Source organism: Pinus tabuliformis, chromosome 9 (assembly GCF_031772625.1).
Source record: "Pinus tabuliformis cultivar Carrire ecotype Pingquan chromosome 9, CPIR1, whole genome shotgun sequence".
In the NCBI taxonomy this organism is placed as follows: domain Eukaryota; kingdom Viridiplantae; phylum Streptophyta; class Pinopsida; order Pinales; family Pinaceae; genus Pinus; species Pinus tabuliformis.
In genome coordinates this window covers 1,741,504,669-1,741,532,532 of record NC_142307.1, presented here as the reverse complement: position 1 = coordinate 1,741,532,532, position 27,864 = coordinate 1,741,504,669, and the positions used below count along the sequence as shown (strand labels likewise).

At 41.5% G+C, this 27,864-nt stretch overlaps 1 protein-coding gene across 5 annotated transcripts in view; it reads right to left on the bottom strand.

Moving 5' to 3' along the window:
• LOC149155677 (phototropin-2-like) overlaps positions 1-27,864 on the bottom strand; it is a 536,047-nt gene that overhangs the window by 214,149 nt on the left and 294,034 nt on the right. For all 5 annotated transcript variants that reach the window (XM_089445887.1, XM_089445890.1, XM_089445885.1 and 2 more), the window contains 2 exons: positions 9,848-9,951; positions 9,470-9,519 (listed from right to left, as the gene is read on the bottom strand). In XM_089445887.1, the coding sequence (XP_089302013.1) occupies positions 9,470-9,519; positions 9,848-9,951 (154 nt within the window). The remainder of the gene's footprint in view (positions 1-9,469; positions 9,520-9,847; positions 9,952-27,864) is intronic.

The window sequence follows — 27,864 nt, the reverse complement described above, 5'->3', positions numbered from 1 at the left end:
GAAGGCCCCAAGTCTCATTAAAACTTACCTCCAACTTAAGTTGGTTGAATATACTTTTAGGGACCCTCTACCTCTATTGACTCCTCATTGTGAGATCCAAACATTTGGGCGAGGATGAGGTGCGAGGACTAGAGTTCCATTGTAACTTTGTCTTAGCACTAATTAATAAAATAAACCAAGAACTCACTCCATCATATTTGCTTTGTTTGCAAATTTCTTAAATTTCTTGCTATCTTGATGGTTTAAATTCTCACATGCAAATCTTATTTCAAGAGGCACTTTGGATGCAAGCATTGTAATTCCTTTTAATCTTGCAACAAGTTTAATTTTTCTTGTACTTGGAAATTGACTCATCTTGTGGTTTAATTATTGTCATAAATGGTCGATTTCGCTTTCAAGTACTATTATTTTGGGTTGCAAACTTAATTGCATGTTGTCATCTCAATCTAACATTTGAGTTATTTTTTATCCTTTTGAGCAAGATAGTTTCCATGTTTCGATTTGTAGACATATTCATCTTGAAAGCATTTATAATATCTTGTGCTAAAAATTTATTGTTTCATTTTCAAGATTATTTTGGCTTTCCATTTGAAGGCACTGGTTGTTTATGTATTTCATGCTTATCTTATATATTTATGGTTATTGCTCATATCAGTTTTGCTTATAAATCTTAAAGAAATAATCTATTTAACTAACACTTCTCCTAGAAACTCACATCCTTTTAAATTAACTTTTCGTTAGGGACCACCCCCCGTAGCTAACCTAGGAGATAGCTCAAACGGAGAGAGTAGCCCCTTCTCTGAGTTCCCTGCCACCAACCACACCTTGTGGGGTTGAAGGACTTTCTCACTAACTTGTAGGTAGGTGTAGACGACAGGGTCAACAAGAATCATGCCTACAAAAGATCCAAGGATATTCCAATTGATTCCGATGACAAAGATACACCACTATTTGAAGAAGAAGAACATCATGATAAGACAACTACAAACCAAGAAGAAGAAGATGAAAGACTAAGTGAGCCGATTCAACCTATAACAAGGAAGAGGCCAAATTGGTTGAAAGCTACTCTTAAAGATGCTGAAGGACATGGAGCTGCTAAAGGAACTTTTAGAGAAAGAAAAAGACCAAAAAGATATTTAGGATATGCAACATACATGACAAAATTGATAGAAGTTGAACCAACTACATTTGAAGAAGCTTCTCATCAAGAAGAATGGAAGAAGGCGATGCAAGAAGAATACCAATCCATCATGAAGAATGGAGTCTGGGAAATCGTTCCTAGGCCAAGTGACAAATCAATTGTCACTTCAAAATGGATTTACAAAATCAAACATGCTATTGATGGAAGTATAGATAAATACAAAGCTAGATTTGTTGCAAGGGGCTTCTCTCAAAAGGAAGGTATAGACTATGAAGAAACCTTTGCACCTATTGCTAGATATACTACTATAAGATCGTTGGTTTCGCTAACTGCTACAATGGGATGGAATATTCATCAAATGGACGTAAAAACAACATTTCTGAATGGGACCATTGATGAAGAAGTATACATTGAACAACCGGAAGGCTTTGAAATAAATAGCAAGGCCACACATGTTTACAGACTTAAGAAAGCTCTATATGGCTTAAAACAAGATCCTAGGGCATGGTATGCAAGAATGGATGCATATCTCTTCAGAATTGGGTTCGTCAAAAGTTTTGCAGATCCAAATCTCTACATCAAGGTAGTAAACAATGAACCAGTCATTAAGCTACTTTATGTAGATGATTTGTTTATTACAGGTGTGGAGCGCAGAATACAAGAATGCAAGAAGACGCTGACAGCTGAATTTGAAATGAAAGATTTGAGACTTATGCACTATTACTTGGGTTTGAAAGTTTGACAAAAACCTGGAGAAATATATCTGGGTCAAGGCAAATACATAATCAAGATTTTACAGAGATTCGGTATGATGGATTCCAAGCCTATGACTACTCCCATGATCATTAATCTCAAGAAGTTGAGCCTCTTCGACTCCAATGTCATCAATCCCACTAGTGAGTTATCGTAGTTTGGTGGGCTCTCTCGTGTAGCTATTAAATACAAGACCTGAAATATGTTTTGCTGTAAATATTCTTAGTCAATTTTAGTTGGAGCCTCGTCATGACCATTGGATCGCTGCAACAATCCTACTTCAGAGATTGACTAACCTCATTGAGGTTTCATGGCTCTCATCTTCAAAGTTTTGGTACTTCTGCATTATGTACTTCTTGACTGGAGCGGGCCCATGTCTTGCCATTTAGTAGATCGTTATGGGATCTGCAATTTCAGCTCCATGATAATTTGAGCACTGGCATCTTTCTCTCTTTTTTGGGGGGGAGTTTTTTCCTATAGGTTTTTCTCTCTTTCTCCACTTATGAGAGTTTGTAAATGGGTACTTAATCAGGCCTTATTGCCAGGACCCATTCGTTGTTTTCTTTCTTTTTTAGTTACTCCCTATGTTTCGCTTAATGGGGGGTGTTAGAGTTTGTCTTTTCCAACGCTTCATTTCACTATGAGCTTCATATCTTTTTTTAGTTATCCTTATCCGACACTGGGCTTCCTCCATTGCTATATAATGGAGGTCTTCTATGTACATTTACACAACAATATGAGTAATATAATACTTTTACATGGCCCAGGGTTGTCCCTTCTCATTCCCTACTCCTTTCAACTCTTTATCACATGCCACCACCTTTTAAAGGATGTACCTTGGACATATTATCCCCTTTAAAAATAGAAACCACCTAACGGGATACTTGGTTAACCGCATTTGGTGTTTGGAGACATTAGCACATGCCAAAGCCCATTATGGAAGGCTAGGCCATTATGAAGTCCCCATCTGTAGTCCATGGTTTGTAAGCTCTTTTACTCAATTTCCTTGATGACTGGTCATACTGGAAGGATGGGGGACCCATTGAATCTTATGCAGAAATGCAGCTGGTCTCCATCTTGGGTTTAGTCTCCCTATATGGGGTCCTAACCCTCTAGAGGGATACATTGGCACATGTAGGGTGTGTGTTGAGAGCCATGGGCCTCCACAGCAGTAGATAACACTCCATGAATTCCCAGAGATGTTTAGATATTTCTCGAGATTCACCTATTGGATGAGGAAGATGCACATGGTTCATCTTTTCCTAGCCAGCCTCACAAATGTACCATGCACTTTACAGTTGACCCAAGACTTGTAAAATTATGTGGCATCACCTACAACATCATTTGAGCCCTTACAGATGGTCTACAAGAATCCTCGACTTACTTGGAGACCCATGAGGTGACTTGTGTGCCTTCACAGCCATTGGGAGCACCATAGGTTTATTATGTGGAGAACAAGGGACCAACACCTTGTCCATTACTTTTGGAAGTCCAACTAATCATTTTTGCACTTACGGACTTCATTGGGCCTCTTAGAGAGCCCAATGAAATGCATTATTGATCATTCGACATCTTGGGAGGCTTATTATTTTATTTGTGAGCTAGTTTGGTGGGTTTGTCACCAATAGATAGTTATTTGCACATTATTTTAGTTGATGAGCTAATGTAGGCTCAAATTAGGTAATTTGAACTCCTAATGAGTGCATAAATAGGAAAGACATGAATTAATTTGTATAATCACTTTGGATTGGATCTCTTCTCTCTCTTGAGAATTTCACTTTTTCTTGGAGGATGAATTGGAGCTTTATGGATGAATTTTGATGTTTGGATTTGGTTTATCTTATCTTTGGAGCTTCTCTATTGTCAAATTGTGGATGGTAGGATATGTTCTATTACATGTAAGTACACACTTTTAACGCTATTCTTATTTTACTTTGTCATATACATTGGATTGGGAGTTTCACTATTTTTAGGGCTAATTGTTGCTTGCATTTACTGCTTAAATTGTGGAATTTTGTCTCGATGTAGCATCTCTCAATCTATGGGCCATGCAATTTTGAATGAAATTTCCTAGGGATAATTCTATCAACGAATTCATCTTGATAAGCTATCACCTTTTGCAAGTTGAAGTATAAAGTTGTAAGGTTTCTTCCCTTTGCCTTAGAAGGCAAGCGAGGTAGTATGAAGGCCTCATTGACTAAGAAAGAAGGTCCTCATTCATATTTATCTTAGAATCCATTCTACCAAGACTAAGGCATTGATCTACCAAGAGGTGGTCACTCAAAAATCAACTCGTTTTCACCTTCTTCTAGGTCTAGCCAAGTTGGGTCACCTAGGGCATCATTTTCTCGACAAAGTAGTCTTCCAAAAAGTTTGATCTCCTAGCCTCTCTTGCGTTGGTGTGTCCTCAATTCCTCCTCCAAATTTGAAGCTATTCTGACAATGGAGTTGTGAGATACCCAAGCCTTAGCTTCGAGATCAAAATTTTCCTTGGTACACCAAGGCTAGTGCCACATAGGATCAATTTGACATCTTTCTTGCTTTGATCCTTTCCCCCTCCTTATCTAGGTTAATAACATCATTGGTTGCTAAATTCTTGCCTCTTAACCTAGGCTGGGTCCACTTGGTCCCATGTGGTCCCACTCCCTTGAAAAGATAATTCTTCAAGAACCATCTGAGATACCAATTTCAATAAGGATTTTAGAGATTGGGAAACTCTTTCACAAGTCATATTCCCTAAACCTAACCCTCAAATCCCCACATCCTAAAAGACATTGTATATTGCTTAGAAAGCAAATAAGCTCCATTCTTGACCCTCTTCTGGAAAGGGATTGTTTGGGTCACTTTATATCCTTTTGTTGATTTATCCTTCATTTGTGACTCTATATATACCAAGTCTCCTCCCATCAGTGAAAGTTCGTAAGTAGTAGGGAACCTTAGTTGAGGTGACAATGGGCTAATTCTTCGTTTGTGTCCCTTGGTCTAGCATTTGACCCATTAGGAATCCCCTTTAGGTCCCTTGCTCATTTGAGCAGTAACATTTTGGCGCCATTGTTGGGGACACGAAACGTGTGTTTTGTTCCCCATACAACACATTGACATATCATTATTAGCGACTCCATTGGAAGAACGGAGCCCTAGTTCACTTTAAGGTTGATGCTTGTAGGGTGAAGCAAGCATTTTTCTAGGCATCTTTAATTCACCCTAGCAACTTCATTATAATCCTAATATGAAAAATCATAGAAAATGGAGATTTCTCTTGGTCCTATATTTACAAAACTCAATAACCAAGAGATTCAGGAATTGCAAAAGAAAGCGGTGGAATATGCAGAATCTTATCAAAATATATTGGAAGGTATGGATATGGAATTCATGCTCAAGTTTTATAGGTCGCAAGAAGAACAACTCGACATAGTAAGGTGTGCTTATGAAAAGGATCCTAGTCGTCTCCTTGATCTTGCTCACATAACCTGTGCTATGAATATTCTGGATAACCTGATCAATAACAATGAGAAAGGGAATACCCCCTCTAAGGATGATGAAGAGTTGGATCCTCTAAGCCTCCAAATCACACAAGAAAGAATGGATGAATATACTAGGTCATGCAGGGAAGTAATAAGGGAATATAATTCTAATAAAGTTTTCTCCCATTTATATGATGAAGAGGTGAAGCTTCATAAGATGAAATGTGAATATAAAGAGAACCCTACTAATGCTCTCCTCCTAGAAGCATATTACCAAAATCATGTAACAAATACCTTATCCATTGTTCTTCAAGAGAAGAGAGAAGATGAGAGGTCTCACTCGTCAACCAACCAAGATGAAGATGACCTTAAGGATCTCGGTTATGAGAAGGAAGATGAGTCCTCGTTGGGGCTGCAAGATGGACAGGATGCTATTGAGAGCACATGTGTTGAGGAGAATGAGGCCAAGACTGGCCTTACCTTTCTTAAGGGTATCACTCCTAATGACCCTCGTTTGGAGAACCTTGAGGAAGGTAATCCCATGAGCTCCTTGGAAGATAACATTGGAGATTATTTCCACATCGAAAAGGAGAAAAGGGAGATTGTTGGGCTTCAATTTGATCGTGCTCCCATTTATGATACTAACAAAGAAGATGAGATTGAGACTGGTTTTTCCTTTATCCAACGCATTTCTTGCGATGACATATCAATCAATACCCTTGGGAATGAGAATTATTATTTTCCCTTGCATGAAGAAGGACAGTTGGAAGTGATTGATTCTCCTTTTAATGAAAGCCCAATCTTTGATGATTATAATGAGGAAAGCAATGAGGCTCCTACCTACCCACCTTATGATTATGTATTCAAAACACTTAAGCCTTTAGATTGTGGGGAAGGAAAACCCGTTGAATATGGCACTTCACCCTCTTCTTTTCCTTTCCCTCTTGTTCATCACCTTGAGTCTTCCTCAAGTGAGTCCCCTGTCCCTTTGGCTATGACCTCAAGTGACCATGCCCCTTTTTCCCTTCTTGAATATGGTGTCAAGGAAGAACCCTCCATTGAATATACTTTATCCCCTTTGACTCATCCTCAGGATTATTATCACTACACGACCTTTCCTCCCCAATGTGACCATCACCATGGGAGAGCTGTTTGTTGCACTCCTCCTATCCCTCGCCCTTCATTCCCTTCTCATCACGACCTTGTGGCATCTACAAAGCATAATATTATAAACAATGACTATGAGAAGGAGTTCTTGGGAGTGATCATTCATTCCACCATTATGTACCTAGAAGGACAGCCCGGGACCTTTAGATTGACCTATTTTCTTTCTCCTAGAACTTTCCTTTACATCGAATGGATATCATGTTTTCCCACCTCCTACCCCCTTCATCCTCCCTATAATTGTATCCGCATTCGCTTTAGGACTGGCGGCATGACTAATCATACTAGCAAGCATATGTATATTGATATGATGATATGTTGCTTGCATTGGATTTATGATTACAATTAGTACTACTATAGGCATGGTAGGGTAGGATGCATGGCATGTTGATTTTTGCATTAGAACTAATGTCATATGCTATTTCTCATGGTATACTAGATGCATCTTTGCATATTTTATTTTTCTGTTGATTTTATGGCCTAACATTATGCATGTGAGATCATGAGACACCACAAAAACATGTTGCCCCGTGCTCTTCATCTATTATATGTGCAGGTAACAGGTCAACGGTAACTAAGAGATTGTTGGAGTTCTCGTGACCTCCCGTTCGAGTAGCTTTGTCCACTTCGAGAGAGATCACGTCCCAATTGGAGCCAGATGCTATGCACCATTTTGTGGTTGATATCCCTAGGAGATTTGTTTTCTCCAAGATGGTCCTTAGCTGCCAGCCAAAAGCCCCTTGCAACCACCAACTAGCTCCTTGTGCCATTTCTCTGCCACCTAAGCTAGCCATGTGGTCCCTCACCCATTTGCCATGATCGTATGTTTGAAGATGGGCCTCCCGAACCTAAAGGTGTGCCTTGTCATTTGGTAATTGAGTATTTGTAGTTTTCTTATCATGGACACTTCTAGGCATGGATTAATGGGGGAATTTGGCAAAAAGAATGGGCTAGGTCTATGCTCTTGTCCCCTAGAACCCTTTTGGATATTAACCTTGGATTCTAGTCCTGTGGTATCTCTTTTATTGACCATTTGGCTTTAGGGATGGTATTTCACGGGAAACCCTGATTTTGGTTGCGTGGTCCCACCTCCTCATCCACATATATTTCCCCCTTTCCACTCATTATAAACCCATTCATCATTTCTCCCACCTGGGTCAACATTCCTCCACTGGGTCCAGATAGGGCTAGCTCTCCCCTTTCCCTTCCCACACCTTGGGTCAGGCCTAGAATGATGCCCCGGAGGTTGATGCAGCTAAAAGGAAAAATAAAAGCATAATTGGCCACATTCAATCAGAAAATGTACCACAAAATGCAAAAGATGGCTGGGACAAACACATTTAGCACGTGGGCCAAAGCCAATACATGAGCTCTACCCCATCATCGTTGCCATCACCTTGGTTTCCACTGGTTTTGTGAGCCTCCTTCATCATATAAGAACCCATGATTGTCCCAACCCTTGGTGAGCAATGAAACGCCCTACCTTAAAAGGAGGTATCCACTACTATATCTCACACATCATGCTCTTACCCCTTGAGCGCGGAGCAGTTAATTGAAAGTCCGTAAAGAGTAAGGGGTTTTGGTTGAAGTGACGTTGGGCCTCTACCTCAATCTTAGCATTGTGTCTAGCTTTTTGTCTTGTAGGGTTTGCCTCTCCAAGGCTTGCTAGATTTTGTAGTAGCAGGCACCACTAGTTGCATGGACTTAGGGTTTCTCTTATCCATTGAGGGTTTGTTTCCACTACTTAGGGGTTGAGTTAGATCACTACATCTTGAAAATGGAGTGGACATGTCAATTGTGCCATCTTTCAGATATTGGGATGGGAAAACTCTTTGGATTTATATGTTTTCTAGATATCTTATATATTTTGAGACCCAAGAGAGACATCATTTCTTATCTTATGAACTAGGAGGATTTCTTGCCACATTCTCTTTCTATTCTAATGAGAGATATCTAGATTTATACATAAAAAAGGTGATTACTTATAGGAGGGAGAACTTGGGGGACCTTTCCAAATGCTACACCACGAGGCTCAGTTGCTCTTTTTTCTTTCCCATCTTGGTGATTGGAGTTATAGACCACCATGGAAATTTCCCAACCATGGGTGCAGATGATATCGATTTTGTTATACAACCTCACGCTCAACACGGAAATTTCCCATCTCTATGAGATCACAAGTCATACACAATCCTTGCTTTGTACTACCCCCCAACCTAGTTCAAGTAACCGAGTGCACATTACTACATTTTCTCTTTGGCCTCAAATTTTAGAAGAATTTCAACGAACTAATCTTATGCTCTCCCCAAGATAACCTAATCAAACTTTTTCAACCTTGGGCACTCCTCAAAGGACATGACCAAGCTTTTCATTTTCTCCTTCATAGTGATAGTGGATGACAGAGGCATTTGTGTTACCCCTTTACTTGTTGGGTATCCTCTCTTCCTAGAGTTTACCTATATAGTCATCTTTTCTTGCGTACTTCTCTTTTCTTTGTATCATTTTATCTTTTAACATTTAGAAATGATATTGATTCTCCCATAATATGATGTTCTTTGCCTATAATTGATCCCCTTCAACTTATTCTTTGGTCAATGTGTGGACATTAATAATATTATTTTACGGTTACTTACCTTATCTAAACAGAAAATATTCTCATAAATGAGTTAAATTAAACATTTACAGAACTTCAAAATTATAGGGAAAAATAAATATATATATAACTAACAATTTAATTCGAAAAGCTTATGATCCTTATTGCCAAACCCAAATTTTTATTCCTTGCTCATTTTATATTGTCCTAAATTAAACATTTATTTAAACTTTGATGCCTGTTTTCAACCTTTCCAATTTTTTATATATATTTAAATATTGAGAAAATGAAACATTTAGATTAATTGATACCTTTTTTGTACTTTTCTACGAGTAACAGTGGATTCAAATTCAATACCTTGGCAATGAAGATACTCCAAAGCGACAACAACCTCTGCTACATAGAATCTGGATAAGGATAAATGTATTATTTTTTTAATGCAGAAAGATAATAAAAAACAATATAAGGTTGAGATTCATTTGGATTGTATATCGAACATAAATTCTCCTTCTAAAATTGAAAATTAAGAAGCACTTCATAATCATTTTATTTTTCTATTCTTGAACAACAAGGGTATCACTAATAAGAATAAACCCACCCATACAAATAAACTCGAAAAAAACTATTTTATCGATTTTATAATGATGCATGATATGTCAAGAGATGTAGTTTAATGAGCCTACTGAAAAAAAGTAGTGTGTGCTATGAAAAGAAGAAAGGCAGCGTGACTATTACCGAGCAGCATCTTCACGAAGAACCTTCATAGGTTGTCTGTCTACGAGCATGAAAAGCTCTCCTCCAGGGGCAAAATCAGTAATTAAGCACACGTGTGTCTTCGTCTGCAAAATGAAATATGGAAAGATAAGAATATAGCTAAATCGTGTTTACGGTAAAATATTATATATTGAAGAGTTAGCTATATTATATATTATATATTAGCTAAATCGTGTTTACGACAAGGAGCTAGGGAGAAAGAAAAAGTACTATATTGAAGAGTTTAACCCCACTCTTGAGTCTTAATCATCAACAAAAAGCGTATATAGGAGCCAATATTTCTTGGAGAGCCAAAATTCGTATTGTTCAGTTAAGGAATAATTCTCATCAACAACTCTGTTTCAAACAGGGCATTGGAAAAGGCCAAAAGAAGTGTGGGAAGAAAGAGTATGTATTTTTTTCTCTTTTGGAAAAGTGGTAACAGAAAAACATTTCATTTTAGGATGTGAGGCCTTATGCAGATATTCTAGCAACTAGATCTTGGGATAATTTATTCAGTGAGGGGTTTGTCGAAAATGTGGGAGCATTTATTGTGAAGCTTCACAAGAAAAGGGTTGAATACATGAATCAGATAGTGAAGCAATCTGTCCCATAAGCTATACTTAGCCTCGTGGACGTTAGAAATAATTTCTTTCTTTCTTTCTTTCTATACTAATCATCAACTTCAAACATGAAGAAAAAGAGTGGTCATGGACAATTCTCCAAGGTGGAATGTGTATACATTTATCTAAACTTTTCTCTTGGATATCGAATTATTAAATTTAGTTGATGGTGGTGATGAAGTTTGGAATACAATCTGATGGTTTTGTGTTTTGGTAACCCAATAGTTTCTTCCACTTTGTCAAAGTAACACCATCGTTATTAATGTGTCTATAGGGGTGACGATCATAATTAAGGTAGTCAAAATACATGCTTGACTTGACGCCAATCAAGCACGTGTTACAAAGAAGACTTCAAAAGAGGGATCTTGTATGTTGAGGATCTAATAATAACTTCAATGTGTGTAAAGGTCCTTTCACAACACCTTATATAAGCAATTATTAACAATTAGTGAAGACATTACTTTATGATAAAGTGTGATTCTTTTAATTTGACTAAATGTGGTAGGATTTTACCTTATATAATAATTTAACAACGACGCATTATTTATTTAATAAGTTTCTTGGTGAAGCAACAATGGATTATTTATTTAGTAATTGTCTTGGTGAAAAATCTTATCAAAAGATAAGTTTGTGTTGATTTGAGGTAGCATCGGATGTGCTCTAGCCATGAGATCTCTAAGAACCAGAAATGGTTTGGGTAGATTTTAACCAATTTGGGAGATATTAAAATAATTAATATTTTTAATGGAGTTCCTAAGTCTAAACTTAGGAAAAATAAAATATTAATAGGTATTAATATAAAACTAGGCTAGAATGTTCCAAAAGTCCTGGATCAAGCCAAATATAATCTTAGCCATTGATTAGATATTTAATCTCGACTGTTGATGGACCAACGAGAAAAGTATAAGAGGAGGCTTGAGGGTCAATTAGAGAACACACTAGAGTGATCAGTCATTTTATTCTCTAGAGCAGGGTTTGCTAAGAGAGATAGAATCAGTGATCAGCAACGAGGGGCAGTGAATATATATCAGATTGGCAGAGTTGGTACCAGAGAGATAATGCAGAGCCCGGAAAGGTTGACGCAAAGGCAGTTGGGTGCTATGCAAAGGCAGCGAAGAGAGGCCAGTGTGTGAGACACAAATGGTCTAGGGGCTGACACAGAAGCTCCAGAAGGTGACGCAGAGGCTATTAGAGCTGACACAGGGCCAAGAGGCAGCGCTGAAAGGAGTTCGTGGGATAGACTAGGTGCTGGTGAGCCGGGTAGGGTGAAGCAGTCCCTATCAGAGTGACGCAGAGCAATGGGAACTACAATTGTTGCTGTGGGATAGTTCATCCAGTGATTAATCACTCGAAATATTTGTTGTGGGATAGTTCATCCAGTGATTAATCACTCGAAATATTTGTCTCCGAGGAGAGGTACTACTTCCGAGGTCATTTTCTATTGGGTGAGCCATTTCTGCATCTTGGTTGTATTCAGAAAACTGCATAATAATAAAACCCTATGAATAGTTGCACCGGTTTTCCCGCATTGGGTTTTTCCGAGGACATTGGTCCAAAAATAATGGTGTCACTTGTGTGCTTGTTTTCTTTCAATTGATGATCTATAGATGTTGATACTGTACTTGTGTTTATTTTTAGTATTTACATGGTAAATAACTTGTTAAGTAATTAAACAAGTAGGAAAAAATAAACCAGATAGTATAGGAAGAATTTCTAACGGGTTAAACTTAGAAATTTCAACATGGTATCAGAGCGTGGTTGCAGATCATAGGATAACTGAAGGCATCAACTAGCAGAGCAGTAGCAGCAAATTCAGTTGTCCCGAGTGACATAGCTGATCCGTGCAGAAGGCGACAGAGGAAGGAGTGACGCAGAGAGACTGCGTCATCATTCTGGGCCAGAGAGAGGCAGCGCAAAGGCTAAGGGAGGCAGAATCAGGCTCACACAGAGGCCAAGAGGGCTGATGCAGTTGGCTAGGGGAGCTGATTTGCCGGTGTCGAGATTGCGCAGAGCCAAGTGGTTCAATCCTTCAATTGCTGGGGTATAGGAGGTTGCGGGTAATTTGCGAAGCAAAGCTGGTGGTGTACTGTGGTCAGAACAATACTTAACATGGCAAGACCAAGGAGGAGGGTTTTCCAAAAGGGAAATCGAGACTCAGAGGAAGTCGAACCGAGAGCTTCCAGACGAGAAGTTGAGAGACTCAGCAGGAGTCGAACAAAGGACTTCCAGATGGGAAGTTGAGAGACTCAGCAGGAGTCGAACATAGGACTTCTAGGAGGAAAGTAGAGAGACTCGGAGGAGTTGGAACAAGAGCAGCATAATGGCCGTGAATGGACTGAGAGATCAGGATAGGTTGGATGGAGCATCCAACTTCGTGGTCTAGAAGGCCAGGATCTTGTCTATTCTAGACAGATTCGCATCAAGGACTTCACCTTGAAAACAATAGTGATCCCAGTTGACCCAGCTGAAAATGATAAGTACGAGGAGGCAATGTCCATGGAGAAGTACATCATCCTTGATGGGGTCAAGGATCATGTGGTGCCGCATATTGCCGAGAAGGACATGCAAATGAAATGTGGGATGCCCTGTAGAAATTGTACCAGCATACTTCCGTTCAAAGGAAGATGTTACTTGAAAATAAACTGCGGTCATACCAGATGCAAATGGGAGAGCAGATAGATGTCTTCCTCGGTCGATTAAAGGAGATCCGTGACCAGCTTGAACGCAGACTCAGAGGATTGGGAGGTATTTGTCCAGAGCATACTAGGCAGGTCGAGCCTTCCAGATTGGGAGGAACTGTGGGCGGCTCTTCGTCAAGAAGAGATTAGATGAGTGACCAAGGCAGGGAATAGCGGAAAAGGGGTCAGAATGAAGGAGGAGGAAGAAGAGGATGCGGCTCTAGCATCTGCGGGAAAGCAGAAGAGAAAGAAGAAGGACCTCTCCAAGGTCAAATGCTTCCATTTGGGGAACTGGGTCATTTTGTGAACCAGTGTCCTAGGAAGAAGAGTAAGGGAGAGGCTTCTGAGACCAAGGCAGCGCCAACAAGGGTAGAGAAAGAAGTCGAGGAGGATGACGATTGTGCCATGAGTGCTCATGTGCCACTTGAGAAGTGGGGAGACATCAAGCTGTAGAGGAGGACTACAGGCGATGAGGGGAAGGATCCTTGAGGTACTCAACCTCTTGGATTATACCTTGATATGGGAGCCCCAAAGAGGAGTAGCAGGACTGGTAGATGTCAGTAGAGACGGATGTTGATGGAGCAGCTGAGAGTGCTATAGTGCAGTAGTCCTGGGACAGCGCGAGGCTAGCAGGCTACAATAGTACGAGAGGCACGAAAGTATTGCACCAGTGCAGGATGGCACAGAGAGGTGTGCAATGGTGCGAGATGCGGGGAGTTGTTGCAATAGTGCAGAGGTCAGTAGAGGGAGCACTTGTTAGCGGCAGAGGGAGCTTCAGCATCAGGAGTGTCTCTAGCCTGACAGGGATGTCAGAGTTGGGTGGATCAGTTACTTACTTTTCAATAATTGAGTTGTAGTGCAGCAGTTAACAATGGCAGTGCTATGAGTAGCATGATGAGAGGGGATGCAGCGCAAATGCAGTGCTGGGAGAATGGACCAGCAGCAGCACAGATGCAGAAGGAGCTACCGTACAGATGCAGCAATGGCAATGACAGGGCCATGGGGAGCAGTACAGGATGCAGTAGTGCAAAGGATGTTGGGCAGGGAGGCCTAGCATCAGCACAAAGATTGGTTCTGGATAATCATGGTGATACTCAGTGTGGAGTATTATTAGAGCACAGTCCTCGCTAAGAGGGAGTGTTGATTTGAGGTAGCATCGGATGTGCTCTAGCCATGAAAATTGGTGGAGAGGCTAAAGCACATGAGATATCCAAGACCCATAAATGGTTTGGGCAAATTCTAATTGGTTTGGGAGATAGTAAAATAATTAATATTTTTAATAGAGTTCCTAAGTCTAAACTTAGGAAAACTAAAATATTAATAGGCATTAATATAACACTGGGTTAGAATGTTCCAAAAGTCATGGATCAAGCCAAATCTAATCTTATTCGTTGATTAAAGATTTAATCTCAGCCGTTGATGGACCAACGAGAAAAGTATGAGAGGAGGCTTGAGGGTCAGTTGGAGAACACACCAGAGTGATCAGTCATTCTATTCTCTAGAGCAAGGTTTGCTAAGAGAGATAGAATCAGTGATCAGCAGTGAGGGGCAGTGAATACATAGCAGAGAGGCAGAGTTGGTACCAGAGAGACAACACAAAGCCCGGAGAGGTTGACGCAAAGGCAGCTGGGTGCTACGCAGAGGCAGCCAAGAGCCACGCAGAGCCAGGAGAGGTCAGCGTGTGAGATGCAGAGGGTTTAGGGGCTGACACAAAAGCTCCAAAAGCTGACACAGAGGTTAGCAAAGCTGATGCAGGGCCAAGAGGCAGTGCTGGAAGGATTTCGTGGGACAAACTGGGTGCTGGTGAGCCAAGTAGGGTGACGCAGTCCCTATCAGAGTGACGCAGAGCAATAGGAGCTGCAATTGTTGCTATGGGATTGTTCATCCAGTGATTAATCAGCCAGAATATCTATCTTTGAGGAGAGGTACTACTGTTGATGTCATTCTCTATTGGGTGAGCCATTTTTGGCACCCTGGTTGTATTATGAAAACTGCATAATAATAAAACCCTCTGAACAGTTGCATCGGTTTCACTTCTGTGCTTGTTTTATTTCAGTTGATGATCTATAGATGTTGATATTGTACTTGTGTTTATTTTCAGTATTTACATGGTAAATAACTTGTTAAGTAATTAAACAAGTAGGAAGAAATAAACCAGATAGTATAGGAAGAATTTCTAACGGGTTAAACTTAGAAATTCCAACATGGTATCAGAGCATGGTTGCAGATCACAAGATAACTGAAGGCATCAGCTAGCAGAGTAGTAGCAGCAGATTCAGCTGTCCCGAGTGACAGAGTTGATCCGTGCAGAAGGCGACAGAGGAAGGAGTGACGTAGAGAGATTGCGTCATCATTCTGGGTGAGACAGAGGCAGCGCAGAGGCTAAGGGAGGCAAAATCAAGCTCACGCAGAGGCCAGGAGGGCTAACGCAGTTAGCTAGGGGAGCTGATTTTTTGGTGCTGGGATTGCGCAGAGCCAAGTGGATCAATCCTTCAGTTGCTGGGGTATAGGAGGCTACGGGTAATTTGCGAAGCGAAGTTGGTGAGGTATTGTGGCCAGAACAGTACCTAACATGGCAAGACCAAGAAGGAGGGATTTCCAGAAGGGAAATCGAGACTCAGAGGGAGTCGAACCGAGAACTTCCAGACGGGAAGTTGAGAGACTCAGCAGGAGTCGAACAAAGGACTTCCAGACGGGAAGTTGAGAGACTCAGCAGGAGTCGAACAGAGGACTTCCAGGAGGATAGTAGAGAGACTTGGAGGAGTCAGAAGAAGAAGAACATAATGGTTGTGAATGGACTAAGAGATCAGGATAGGTTGGACGGAGCATCCAACTTCGTGGTCTAGAAGGCCAGGATCTTGTGCATTCTAGACAGATATCACATCAAGGACTTCGCCTTGAAAACAATACCGATCCCAGTTGACCCAGCTTGAAATGAGAAGTACGAGGAGGCAATGGCCAGGGCAAAGTGCATCATCCTTAATGGGGTCAAGGATCATGTGGTGTCGCATATTGCCGAGAAGGACACGGAAAATGAGATGTGGGATGCCCTAAAGAAATTGTACCAACATACTTCCGTGCAGAGGAAGATGTTACTTGAAAATCAGTTGCGGTCATACCAGATGCAGAAGGGAGAGAAGATAGATGTCTTCCTCGGTCGATTGAAGGAGATCCGTGACCAATTAACTTCCATATGGGCCATGCCGGATCAGGAATTGATGGTGAGGACCACATTGAACGCAGTCTCAGAGGATTGGGAGGTATTTGTCCAGAGCATACTAGGCAGGTTGAGCCTTCCAGATTGGGAGGAACTGTGGGTGGCTCTTTGTCAAGAAGAGATCAGACGGGTGACCAAGGCGAGGAATAGCGAAAAAGGGGTCAGACGAAGGTCAAATGCTTCCCCTGTGGGGAACTGGGTCATTTTGCGAACCAGTGTCCTAGGAAGAAGAGAAAGGGAGAGGCTTCTGAGACCAAGGCAGCGCCAGAAAGGGCGGAGAAAGAAGTCGAGGAGGACGACGATTGTGCCATGAGTGCTCATGTGCCACTTGAGAAGAAGTGGGGAGACATCGAGCTGTAGAGGAGAACTACAGGCGATGAAGGGCAGGATCCTTGAGATACCCAACCTCTTGGATTATACCTTACTACGGGAGCCCCAAAGAGGAGTAGCAAAACTGGCAGATGTCAGTAGAGACAAATGCGAATGGAGTAGCAAAGAGTGCTACAGTGCAGGAGTCCCGGGATAGCACGACGCTAGCAGGCTGCAACAGTGCGAGAAGCACGTGAGTCTTACACCAGTGCAGGATGGCATAGAGAGGTGTGCAACGGTGCGAGATGCAGGGAGTTGTTGCAGTGGCGCAGAGGTCAGTAGAGGGAGCACCTATTAGCAGCAGAGGGAGCTTCAGCATTGGGAGTGTCTCTAGCCTGATAGGGATATCAGAGTTGGGTGGATCAGTTACTTAATTCTCAGTAACTGAGTTGTAGTGCAGCAATTAGCAGTGGCAGTGCTATGGGTAGCACGATGCAGCATGATTAGAGGGGATGCAGTGCAGATGTAGTGCTGGGAGAATGATCCAGCAGTAACACAGATGAAGAGGGAGCTGTCGTATAGATGCAACAGTGGCAGTGGCAGGGCCATGGGCAGCAGTACAGGATGCAGTAGTGCAAAGGATGTTGGGTAGGGAGGCCTAGCATCAGCACATAGACCGATGCTGGATAATCAGGGTGATACTCAGTGTGGAGTATTACTAGAGCACAGTCCTCACTAAGAGGGAGTGTTGATTTGAGGTAGCATCGGATGTGCTCTAGCCATGAAAATTGGTGGAGAGGCTAAAGCACATGAGATCTCCAGGACCCAGAAATGCAGCAGCGTAGTGGATGAGTTGGAACAAGCCAAGCATCAGCAATGCAAAGGACCGATGTCGTGGATCACTGTGATACTTTTGCAGGGAAGTATTGCTAGAGCACATTCCTCGCTAAGAGGGAGTGTTGATTTTTGGGTAGCATCGGATGTGCTCTAGCTCCGAAATTTGGTGGAGGGGCTAGAACACATGAGGTCTCTAAAACCCAGAAATCGTTTGGAGCAATTTCACCCGGAGTGCATGTTATTCAAATAATTAATTATTTTTAAATGATGCCTAAGTTAAAACTTAGAAAATTAAAATAATTAAAGTGAATTAATGTAAATATGGGTGAGAAGCTTCTAAGTGACAAGGATCAAATCTAATTTAATCTTAGTCATTGATTATATGATGACCGTTGATTTCTCAACAGCAAAAGTATAAAGGAAGGCTTGGGGTCAGTTGGAAAACACAGACAATGAGAGCAACACTTGAGCTAGATTGAAATTTTGGGGCATGGTTTGTTGAGAATTTCAGAGTAAGATTATAGTGCAGAGAGGGGCAGTTCGGCAGCGGGACTTTTTTCCAAGGCCGAGAATACATAACAGAGAGGTAGTGCAACATCAGAGAGAGACAACGCAGCTCTAGGAGGGTGACGCAGAGGCTGTAGGGATGACCCAATCACTTACAGACAACGCTGGGGTGTCTACGAGGCAGATCAGGCATCAATTCAGCAGATCGATTTCTAAGCCGGGAAGGCTCACTGGGAGGGTGACATAGCTCCTAGAGGAGGTGACGCAGTTACAACGCAGAGCTGGGAGAAACCATCACTACACAACATTGGGGACAACACAGTCACCTGTGGGGTTTGTTCATCTAGTTGTTGGATCTGCCAAAATATCTGTCTCTGGATAGAGGTACTTCTGTCGGGTTTATTCTTTGTTGGGTGAGCCGGATTTGGCACCCTAGTTGTATTCAAAAATTTGCTTAATAATAAAACCCTCATATCTGTTGCACCGGTTTTCCCACACTAGGTTTTTTAGGGACGTTTAGTCCAAAAATAAGTGTGTCCTTTGTGTGGTTGTCTCATTTATTTTTCAGTACTTGATCTGTATATTGGTGTAGGCTGCAGTGTATTTGCATTAATATTTTTTGAATAATTCTGAAAATTGTTGGTATTTCTAAGTCTGACACGTTAGAAACCCTTCATGCACTTTACTGATTTATTCCTACCTACTTGTTCTGTTAATTAACAAGTTATTTACCCTGTAAATACTGGAAATAAATACTAGTACATTCTCAACACATTACAGATCATCAATTGAAGGAAATAGAGACAAGCACACAAGTGACATCGTTGTTGTTGACACCTAATCCTCTGCGGTTGGGTGAATCTGGAATGTGAAAAGTCATCAGAAGATGAACTGAGCAGTCACATTCTTGTATATAACAATAGCTACCTAATGTAATAAATCGAATCATCTTTTCTGCCTAACGGAGTTACTACCTGGCCTGACATGGTATCAGAGCCAGCTCCTTGTTTTAGCTATTATGCTCCTTGTAACTCCTCTGTCCTGACCTCTGCCTCTGCCTCTGCTTTATTCCCTTCTGTTCTGAAATAATCTGCCTCTGCCACTGCGCTCTGTCCATAACGCTTGTCTCTGACCTGCATAGGCCTGACAATAAGTGCCCACGCTGCGCACTTATTCTCGTCAGAGAAACTGCAAGAGAAGAAAGTGGCGTTGCCGCGCTTTCTTTATCACTGTCACGATGGATGATTGAGCATTGAATGCCCACGCTGCGCTTTCTTGTCGGAGAAACCGCAGGAGAAGAAATTGGCGTTGCCGCGCTTTCTTGCAGAGTGCGCAGGAAAAGGGGATGCCATTTTTTTCCCAATCGAAATCCATCGTTTTTCCCAATCCCTATGGCGGTTTGAGATCATTGTGTGGGTTATTGTTTTTACTGTGGATGAAGTGCGCCTCCCCCCTTTTCTTCTTGCAGCATTTTGAAATCGATAACTTGAGAGCGATCCGCTATAGGTTTTCTTGAAATCCAATAGAAGCGAACCGCCCAAAAAAATGGTCAGCCATGCTATGTTGTCTGCAATCTTGTTCTCTCTTCCCTTGTTCGTGGTGCTTTCAAACAAATGCTGTTGTTTTCAAATAAGTGTTGTCGCTGTGGCTCAATGGTGTAGCACTGTACTGGTTTAAGGTTGGCGGAATGATGCTGCTGTTTTCAAATAAGTGTTGCCTGCGCGTTTTTTAAATTACTGCTGCGAAACTCTCATAAGTTTTGAACGCGGTTTTGAATGCTGCTGACATATATTTTGAATTTTTCAAATAAATACGCTTGCTGCCTGTTTCAAATAAGTTCGAATGGTATTTTTGACATGCCTGAATGGTATACAATCAAAAGGTGTGGTGAATGGTTTCAATACATTTTGAATAGTTCGAATTTCAAATAAGTTTTGTGCGCTGGCCTCCATAACTTGGTTCACCCATAACTTGGTTTAATGCTTTGCCGAAGTTGACCGCTGTAAATTACAGTTCAAAGAATGTGCATGACCATGATATTTATAGGTGAAGTTTTATGAGATTTATATAAGATTTATAAGGTGAAGTTTTATGAGAGTTATATGATGGACTTCTATGAAACTTATATGAGGTTTATGTAAGGTGAATTTATACAATGATGGATTTATAGGGGTCACATTGTGGATTTGAAATCTTTTGAGTTGCCCTTTTGAGTACAACTTCATTGTTTATCAGCAGAAAGTTTTTTATCAGCAGAAGTTTTTTTATCAGTAGAAGTTTTTTATCAGCAGAAGTTTTTTATCCGCAGAAGTTCTTTTTATCAGCAAAAGTTTTTTTTATTAGCAGAAGTATTTTTTACAGAATGCATTCAATCTTCTCTATGGTAGGAATAGTTCTCACTGGCAAGGAGAACTACCTGAATGGTCCCGGATGATAAAACACACCCTCATCTTCAATGAGTTGTGGAAAGGAGTGTGTGTCGGAGAAGGAGACAATGACCCAGTGCAACCTACATCAGACAAAAAGCTCGTCATTTGGGAAAACAAGAACAGCAAAGCCTATGCATTAATCGCAACATCTGTAAATGAAGAAGTAAGTCGCCATATTTCATCATATTCAACTGCCTTTGAAGCTTTACAAAAGCTGAAAGAACTCTATGACTCACATTTTGCACTTGAAGTTGTTCAGCTCATGATTAAACTCTTCACTCTTGAACTGAAAAATAATGATCCTCTTGCTCTTGCATCTGAAGTAAAGTCTATAATGCATGATATTAAATCCACTAAGGTTGAGCTGGATATCCCTCTTATTGCTTTTCTCAAGGCACTCTATCCTACCTACTCCAATTATCTTGAGTCTTTACAAGCAAATGGAAATCTTAAAGATATAACCTTTGACTCTCTTGTGAAAAAGTTTGCTGAAAGAGAGAAAGCCTTTGGAAAGAAGACAGCTCCAGAATCTTCTGAAGACACTGTGTGCCTTGCTCATAAAGAAAAGCATCTTGCTCAAGATTCTACAAGAGGAAGAGGTGGGCGAAGAGGAAGAGGAAGATACTTCAGAGGCGGGGGGGCAGACATTCTCAAGGAGAAAAGGTAGATCTGCATTGCATTCGCTGCAAACGAAATGGATCACATGATGCTTCTACATGCAAGCTACCATGGGACAAAATTGAGCAGAAAAGAAACCAGCAGAAAGGTAAAACTAATGATACAGACAAAGGTAAAGCACCTGAATCCGCTCACTATATTGAGGCACAATGTAACATTGGAGTAAATGAAGATTTCTTTAATGCTTCACTTGCTTCTTCGAAAAATGATTGGTTGCTTGATTCAGGAGCAACCTATCATATGACTCATAGAAAAGATTTTTTTGAAGATTTCACTGACAATGTTGATGGAGCAGTATACTTTGCAGATCAGTCAAAAATCAAGCCATCAGGGCTTGGCACAATCAGGCTTAAACTGCCTGGTCTTCTAGACTTTCTTCTGGATCATGTTCTATATCTCCCACAGCTCAAGAGAAACTTGCTGTCCTTGGTCCACATCCGCCAGCAAGGTCACTCCATTCATATGTTTGATGGAAAACTTGAGGTAAGAAAAGCATCTGACCACTCACTTGTCATGAGGGGAATAGAAGAAGAAAGACTTCTCAAACTGCAATGAACCTCTGCTCATGCACAACATTTCTCATATATTACTCATCATGAAGAAGGTACACTTCCATCAAGTTTATTATGGCATGCTAGATTTGGACATTTAAACTATGACAGTCTCCGCTTATTGAAGAAAAATGGTGTTGCTGGTTTGCCTACAATTCCTAGGAAACATAAGCAATGTGATGCTTGCATTCTAGGAAAGCATAGCAAACAGTCTTTTCATGATTCACATTCAAGAGCACATAGGAAGCTTGAACTCATTCATTCAGATTTATGTGGTCCAATGCCTGTTCCTTCTGCAAATGGAAATAAATATATCATGACATTTATTGATGATTACACCAGAATGTGTTGGGTTTATTTATTGAAGAACAAATCTGATGCTTTTCAAACATTCAAGAATTTTCATAAATGGATTGAAAATGATGCACAATCTCATATTGGGTCTATTCGCACTGATAATGGAAAAGAATATACATCAAATGAATTTGAACACTATCTTCGCCAACATGGGATCAAACATCAAACAACTGTGCCTTATAATCCCCAACAGAATGGTGTAGCTGAAAGAATGAATAGAACAATCTTGAATATGGTACGGTCCATGCTTTTCTTCAAAAATGTAAAGATAATGTTTTGGGCTGATGTTGTTCTATGTGCCGCATATATAAAGAATAGATGTCCATCTAATGCTATAAGAAACAAGACTCCTTATGAATTGTGGTATGGACATGTCCCTTCGGTAAAACATCTCAAGATCTTTGGTTCCACCTGTTATGCTTTGATACCAAAGGTACATAGAAACAAACTTGGTGCTAGAAGTCGTAAGTGTATCTTCCTGGGGTATTCAAACACCTCTAAAGCATACCGCCTCTATGATGAAGTAAATAAAAAGTTTGTTGTATCTAGAGATGTCATTTTTCTTGAATCATCCAAATTTGACAATGTTGTTGAGCGGCAACTTGATCACTTGGATAGATTCGCAAAAACGAAATCATTTCAAGAATTTGATAATCAGATTCCACATCTTGAAGGGGGGATTCCTATACTAGATCAACATGTGGAATCTTCTTCTGAAGAACAATCTCCCATGCATGAAACTCCAACAACGGATGATGCTTTAAGTGATGTAATTAATAGAATTGGAAGACTCAATCTTGATTCAGTCCCAACTCAATCAACAGAGCAGCCTGGACCATCTCAGAAAGGTCCCCCGAAGTGGCTGACAAAGACACTTGAAAGTGTTCATCCTGATGAAATTGGAAAAACAGGAACCAGAAACTCAAACCAACAAAATGGAGGTGATGTAGATGACTCTAATTCACCTGTTGATATGGATGTTACTTATGATTGTGAATTGAACTTGTCTACAGATTTTGAACCAACTTCCTTCAAAGAAGCTGCTTCTCATGATGAATGGAAAGAAGCGATGCAAAAGGAGTATGATGCCCTCATAAAGAACGGCACTTGGAAGCTGGTTGATCCTCCATTTGGAACCAAACCAATTGGCTGCAAGTGGGTCTACAAGAACAAATACAAAGCTGATGGCTCACTTGACAAGCACAAAGCTAGGCTTGTGGCAAAAGGTTTTGCACAGAAGGAAGGGGTCGATTATGAGGAAACTTTTGCCCCCACAGCAAAATGGGCCACCATCCGGACACTCTTTGCACTAGCAGCTCAGAACGGTTGGAAAGTCCATCATATGGATGTAAAACCTGCATTCTTGAATGGAGATCTAAAAGAGAATGTTTTTATGTCCTAGCCTGAAGGATTTGCTGTGAAAGGACATGAACATAAAGTATGCAAACTTGTAAAGTCCTTGTATGGCCTCAAACAAGCAATGCGAGCTTGGTATGAAAAACTAACTGAGCATCTTCTGAAACTCAACTTCAATCATTTTGATCTTGATGATGCAACCTTATTTGTCAAGAAAGTTGGCAAAACAGTTGTGTATCTTGTGGTATATGTAGATGATCTTTTAATGACAGGGAACAATGAAAGCTACATTGCATCCATAAAGAAGGAATTGGGGAAAAGTTTTGAAATGACTGATTTGGGCTATGTTCATTACTATCTTGGCATTGAAGTAACCCAACATCCAAAATCCATATCTTGGCATTGAAGTAACCCAACATCCAAAATCCATATTTCTTTCTCAAAAGAAATACATTGGAGATTTGTTAAACAGATTTGGCATGACAGAGTGCAATTCTCTTTCTACTCCAATGGAACAAAACTTAAAGCTCACATCTATTGAAGGAAAGGAATTTGAGGATGCAACAAAGTATAGACAACTTGTAGGAAGTCTCATCTACCTCACTACTACCAGACCAGACATTTCATTTACTGTTGGAATCCTCTCCAGGTTCATGCAAAAGCCTTGTGAGGGACATTGGTCTGCTGCAAAAAGAGTTCTAAGGTACTTGAAGGGAACTCAAGACCTTGGAATCAAGTATACACAGGTGGACGACTTCAGCTTGATTGGATACTCTGATTCAGACTTCGATGGAGACAAAGAAACTGGGGTATCTACTTCAGGATATGCTATGAGTCTTGGATCAGGAGCTGTCTCCTGGAGATCACGCAAACAATCAGTTCCAGCAGATTCCACAACAGAAGCAGAATACGTGGCAGCAGCTGAAGCAACGAAAGAAATTGTGTGGCTCAAGAAAATTCTTGAAGATTTGCAGGTTAAAAAAGTACAATCAACTCCACTCATGATTGATAACACCTCTGCAATAAAGTTGGCCAAGAACCCAAAGTTCCATGATCGAACAAAGCATATCAATACTAAATATCATCTGATTCGACATCATGTTGAGGCCAAAACAATCCATCTCCGTCATTGTTCCACAAATGAGCAAATTGCAGACATCTTCACCAAAGCACTTGGAAAGGAAAAGCTTGAACGATTCAGAATGATGCTTGGACTCACCAACATCCCTTCAGAATAAAGGGGGGAATGTTGACACCTAATCCTCTGCGGTTGGGTGAATCTGGAATGTGAACAGTCATCAGAAGATGAACTGAGCAGTCACATTCTTGTATATAACAATAGCTACCTAATGTAATAAATCGAATCATCTTTTCTGCCTAACGGAGTTACTACCTGGCCTGACAGTTGTTTTTGGACGAATGTCCCCGGAAAAACCCAATGCAGGAAAACCGGTGCAGTTATCTGAGAGTTTGATTTATTAAGCAGTTTCAGAATACAATCTGGGTGCCAAATCCAGCTCACCCAACAGAGAAAAATCTCAGCAGTAGCACCTCTCTACTCAGAAGCATATATTCTCGCTGAAACCCCGGATAAACACTCTGGTAGCTCCACAGCTCCAATCTGCCCCACGAAACCCCAACGTCATCTCCCTCGGCAATTCCGGCTTCTGCCCTCTGCGTCAGTTTTCCCAGTTGTTCCGACAGTTCCTAGCAATGCCGATTTCTACCCTCTGCATCAGCTTTCCCGACTGTTCTGACAGTTCCCAGCAGTTCTGGCTGTTCCCAGCAGTTCTGGCTTCTGTCCTCTGCATCAGCTTTCCCGGTTGTTCTTGCAGTTCCCGGCAATTCTAGCTGTTCCTGGCAGTTCTGGCTTCTGCCCTCTGCGTTAGCTTTCCCGGCTATTCCGGCAGTTCTGGCTTCTACCCTTTGCATCAGCTTTCCCAGTTGTTCAGACAGTTCCAGCTGTTCCAGCACAACACTGCCTAACCCCAGCTATTTCTGCGTCCCTCTCTCCAGCGACTACGGTGATCCTCCCGGTGCTATCTCTGCCTCTCTGCTTCTATATTCACTGCTCCTCAATTGCGACTCTAATCACTCTCTTAACTTTCTCAACAAACCCAGCGCCACAAAGTCGAAATCTTGAGCTCTTGTTATGTCCTCCAAGTGACCCTCAAGCCTCCTCTTATACTTTTCTCGTTGACAAATCAACGGCCAAGATTAAGTCCCTAATCAATGGCTAAGATTAGATCTGGCTTGATCCATGCCTTTTGGACCATTCTAACACAATTTTATATTAATTCACATTAAAATTTTATTTTCCCTAAGTTTAGACTTAGGGACTCCATTAAAAATATAAATTATTTAAAATATCTCCCAAACTGTTTAGAATCTGCCCAAACCCTTTCTGGGTATTGGAGATCTCATGTGCCTTAGCCTCTCCACCAATGTTCGTGGCTAGAGCACATCCGATGCTACCCCAAATCAACACTCCCTCTTAGCGAGGACTGTGCTCTAGTAATACTCCTCACTGAGTATCACCCTGATCATCCGACATCGGTCCCTGTGTTGATGCTAGGCTTGCTGCCCATCATCTGCACTGCTGCATCATGTATTGCTACCCATGGCCCTGCCACTACCACTACTGCATCCGTACTGCAACTCCCTCTGCATCTGTGCTGCTGCCCATGGCCTTGCCACTGCCACTGCTGCATCTACACTGCAACCCCTCTCATCATGCTGCCCATAGCACTACCACTACTAACTGTTGTACTGCAACTCAGTTACTGAGAAGTAAGTAACTGATCCACCCAACTCTGACATCTTCGTCAGGCTAGAAACACTCCTGATGCTGAAGCTCCCTCTGCCACTAACAGGTGCTCCCTCTACTAACCTCTGCGCTATTGCAACAACTCCCTGCATCTCGCACCGTTGCACACCTCTCTGTGTCGTCCTGCACTGGTGCAACACTCACGTGCCTCTTGCACTGTTGCAGTGATCTAGTTGGATGTTGGTGGCCACCCACCTATCCCATTTGGACCCCCACAACTGTCTCTTTCAGCTTTTTCAGTTTCCTAAATTGTAGCACAGTTTACTATTTTTAGCAGTTTTTCGGGTCCTGAACTTTCGAAGCCGTTTTGAGGCCCTAAACGACGTTTTTTTGGGAAATCTGGAGCAACATCGGTCCATGAAGTGGTAGTACTCGGATAGATCTTTCTAACGAGCTATCGTACACGTCAAACGGAGATCGTATGCCAAAGTTATGACCCCGGGAAATTGATGTACCAATTTACCCAAACGGGGCCCACAATTTGGCGTTTCATCTTCTAGGGTTAGGTTTTGGGATGTGAAGGGTTTTCCATTGTTTCTCAACAATAAATAGGCCTTTGAGCCTCATTGTAACACAGTTCGGAACAGTTCAGAGGCATGTAGCCGACACATCTCTTCTCAGAGATAAGCTACCATCGCCCTAGCTGGGTTATTTCTCTTTCTATTTGTAAGCATATTTCAGTATTTCCCATTAATGAAATGAAGTATTATTTCCGCTGCATATCTGTCTTTATGGTTATCTCTATATTTTATTGCGTTCCTGTCTAAATCCGGATCAATGGTATCAGAGCGGTCTGCTTTTTCTCTGTTTTTCTTTGCATGTCCCCAACGAGGTCGGGATATAAGGAGTTAGGGCTTGAATTGGTCGAACTTTTGCAAGACCAGCCTCGCAAATCCCGACGGCCTCCCATGGCGGATGAGAAGAAAGACGAGGGGGCAGGAGATCCTATCAAAATCTTGCTCGAAGAAGCACTCGAGCAGCAAAGGAATGCGATGATGGATAGCTTTGCGCAGATCCTTCAGCGGCTACCCAAAGGCGACGCATCGGCTTCCAACAGCGACTCTGGAAACGTCACACCGTTTAAGGTACAAGTTAATTTTGAAATCCCCATCTTCGAGGGTCAAATAGACGCAGATGTCGTAGATAAATGGTTAAATCTGCTAGATGGGTATTTTTCTGTTCATGAATTTTCAAGTCGGGAAAAGATTCTTTTCGCTCTTCTCAAAGCAGCCCCCCATGTCAAGGACTAGTGGGAAACCTACTGCGAGCAGAAGGATGAAAGTACAGGCTCACTATTTTCAGCCGCACCCACTTGGAATGACTTCTGGGATGCCATCAAAGAGCAGTACTACCCTGTCGAAAGCTATGAGGACAAATACATCAAATGGACCACACTGCGGCAGGGACGAGACCAAGATGTGCCGGAGTACACAAACATTTTTCATACCCTTCGAACATAGTTGGGTATCAAAGATTCTGAGCTGCATCTGGTACTCAAATACCGTGGCTGCCTACACAGATACATCCAGGAAGAGCTGGTGTTCTTGAACATCTCCTCGCTCGGCACGGTGTACCGATACGCTGTCAAAATCGAGCAAAAGTTCAAACAGAAGAAACGAGACTTTGGATC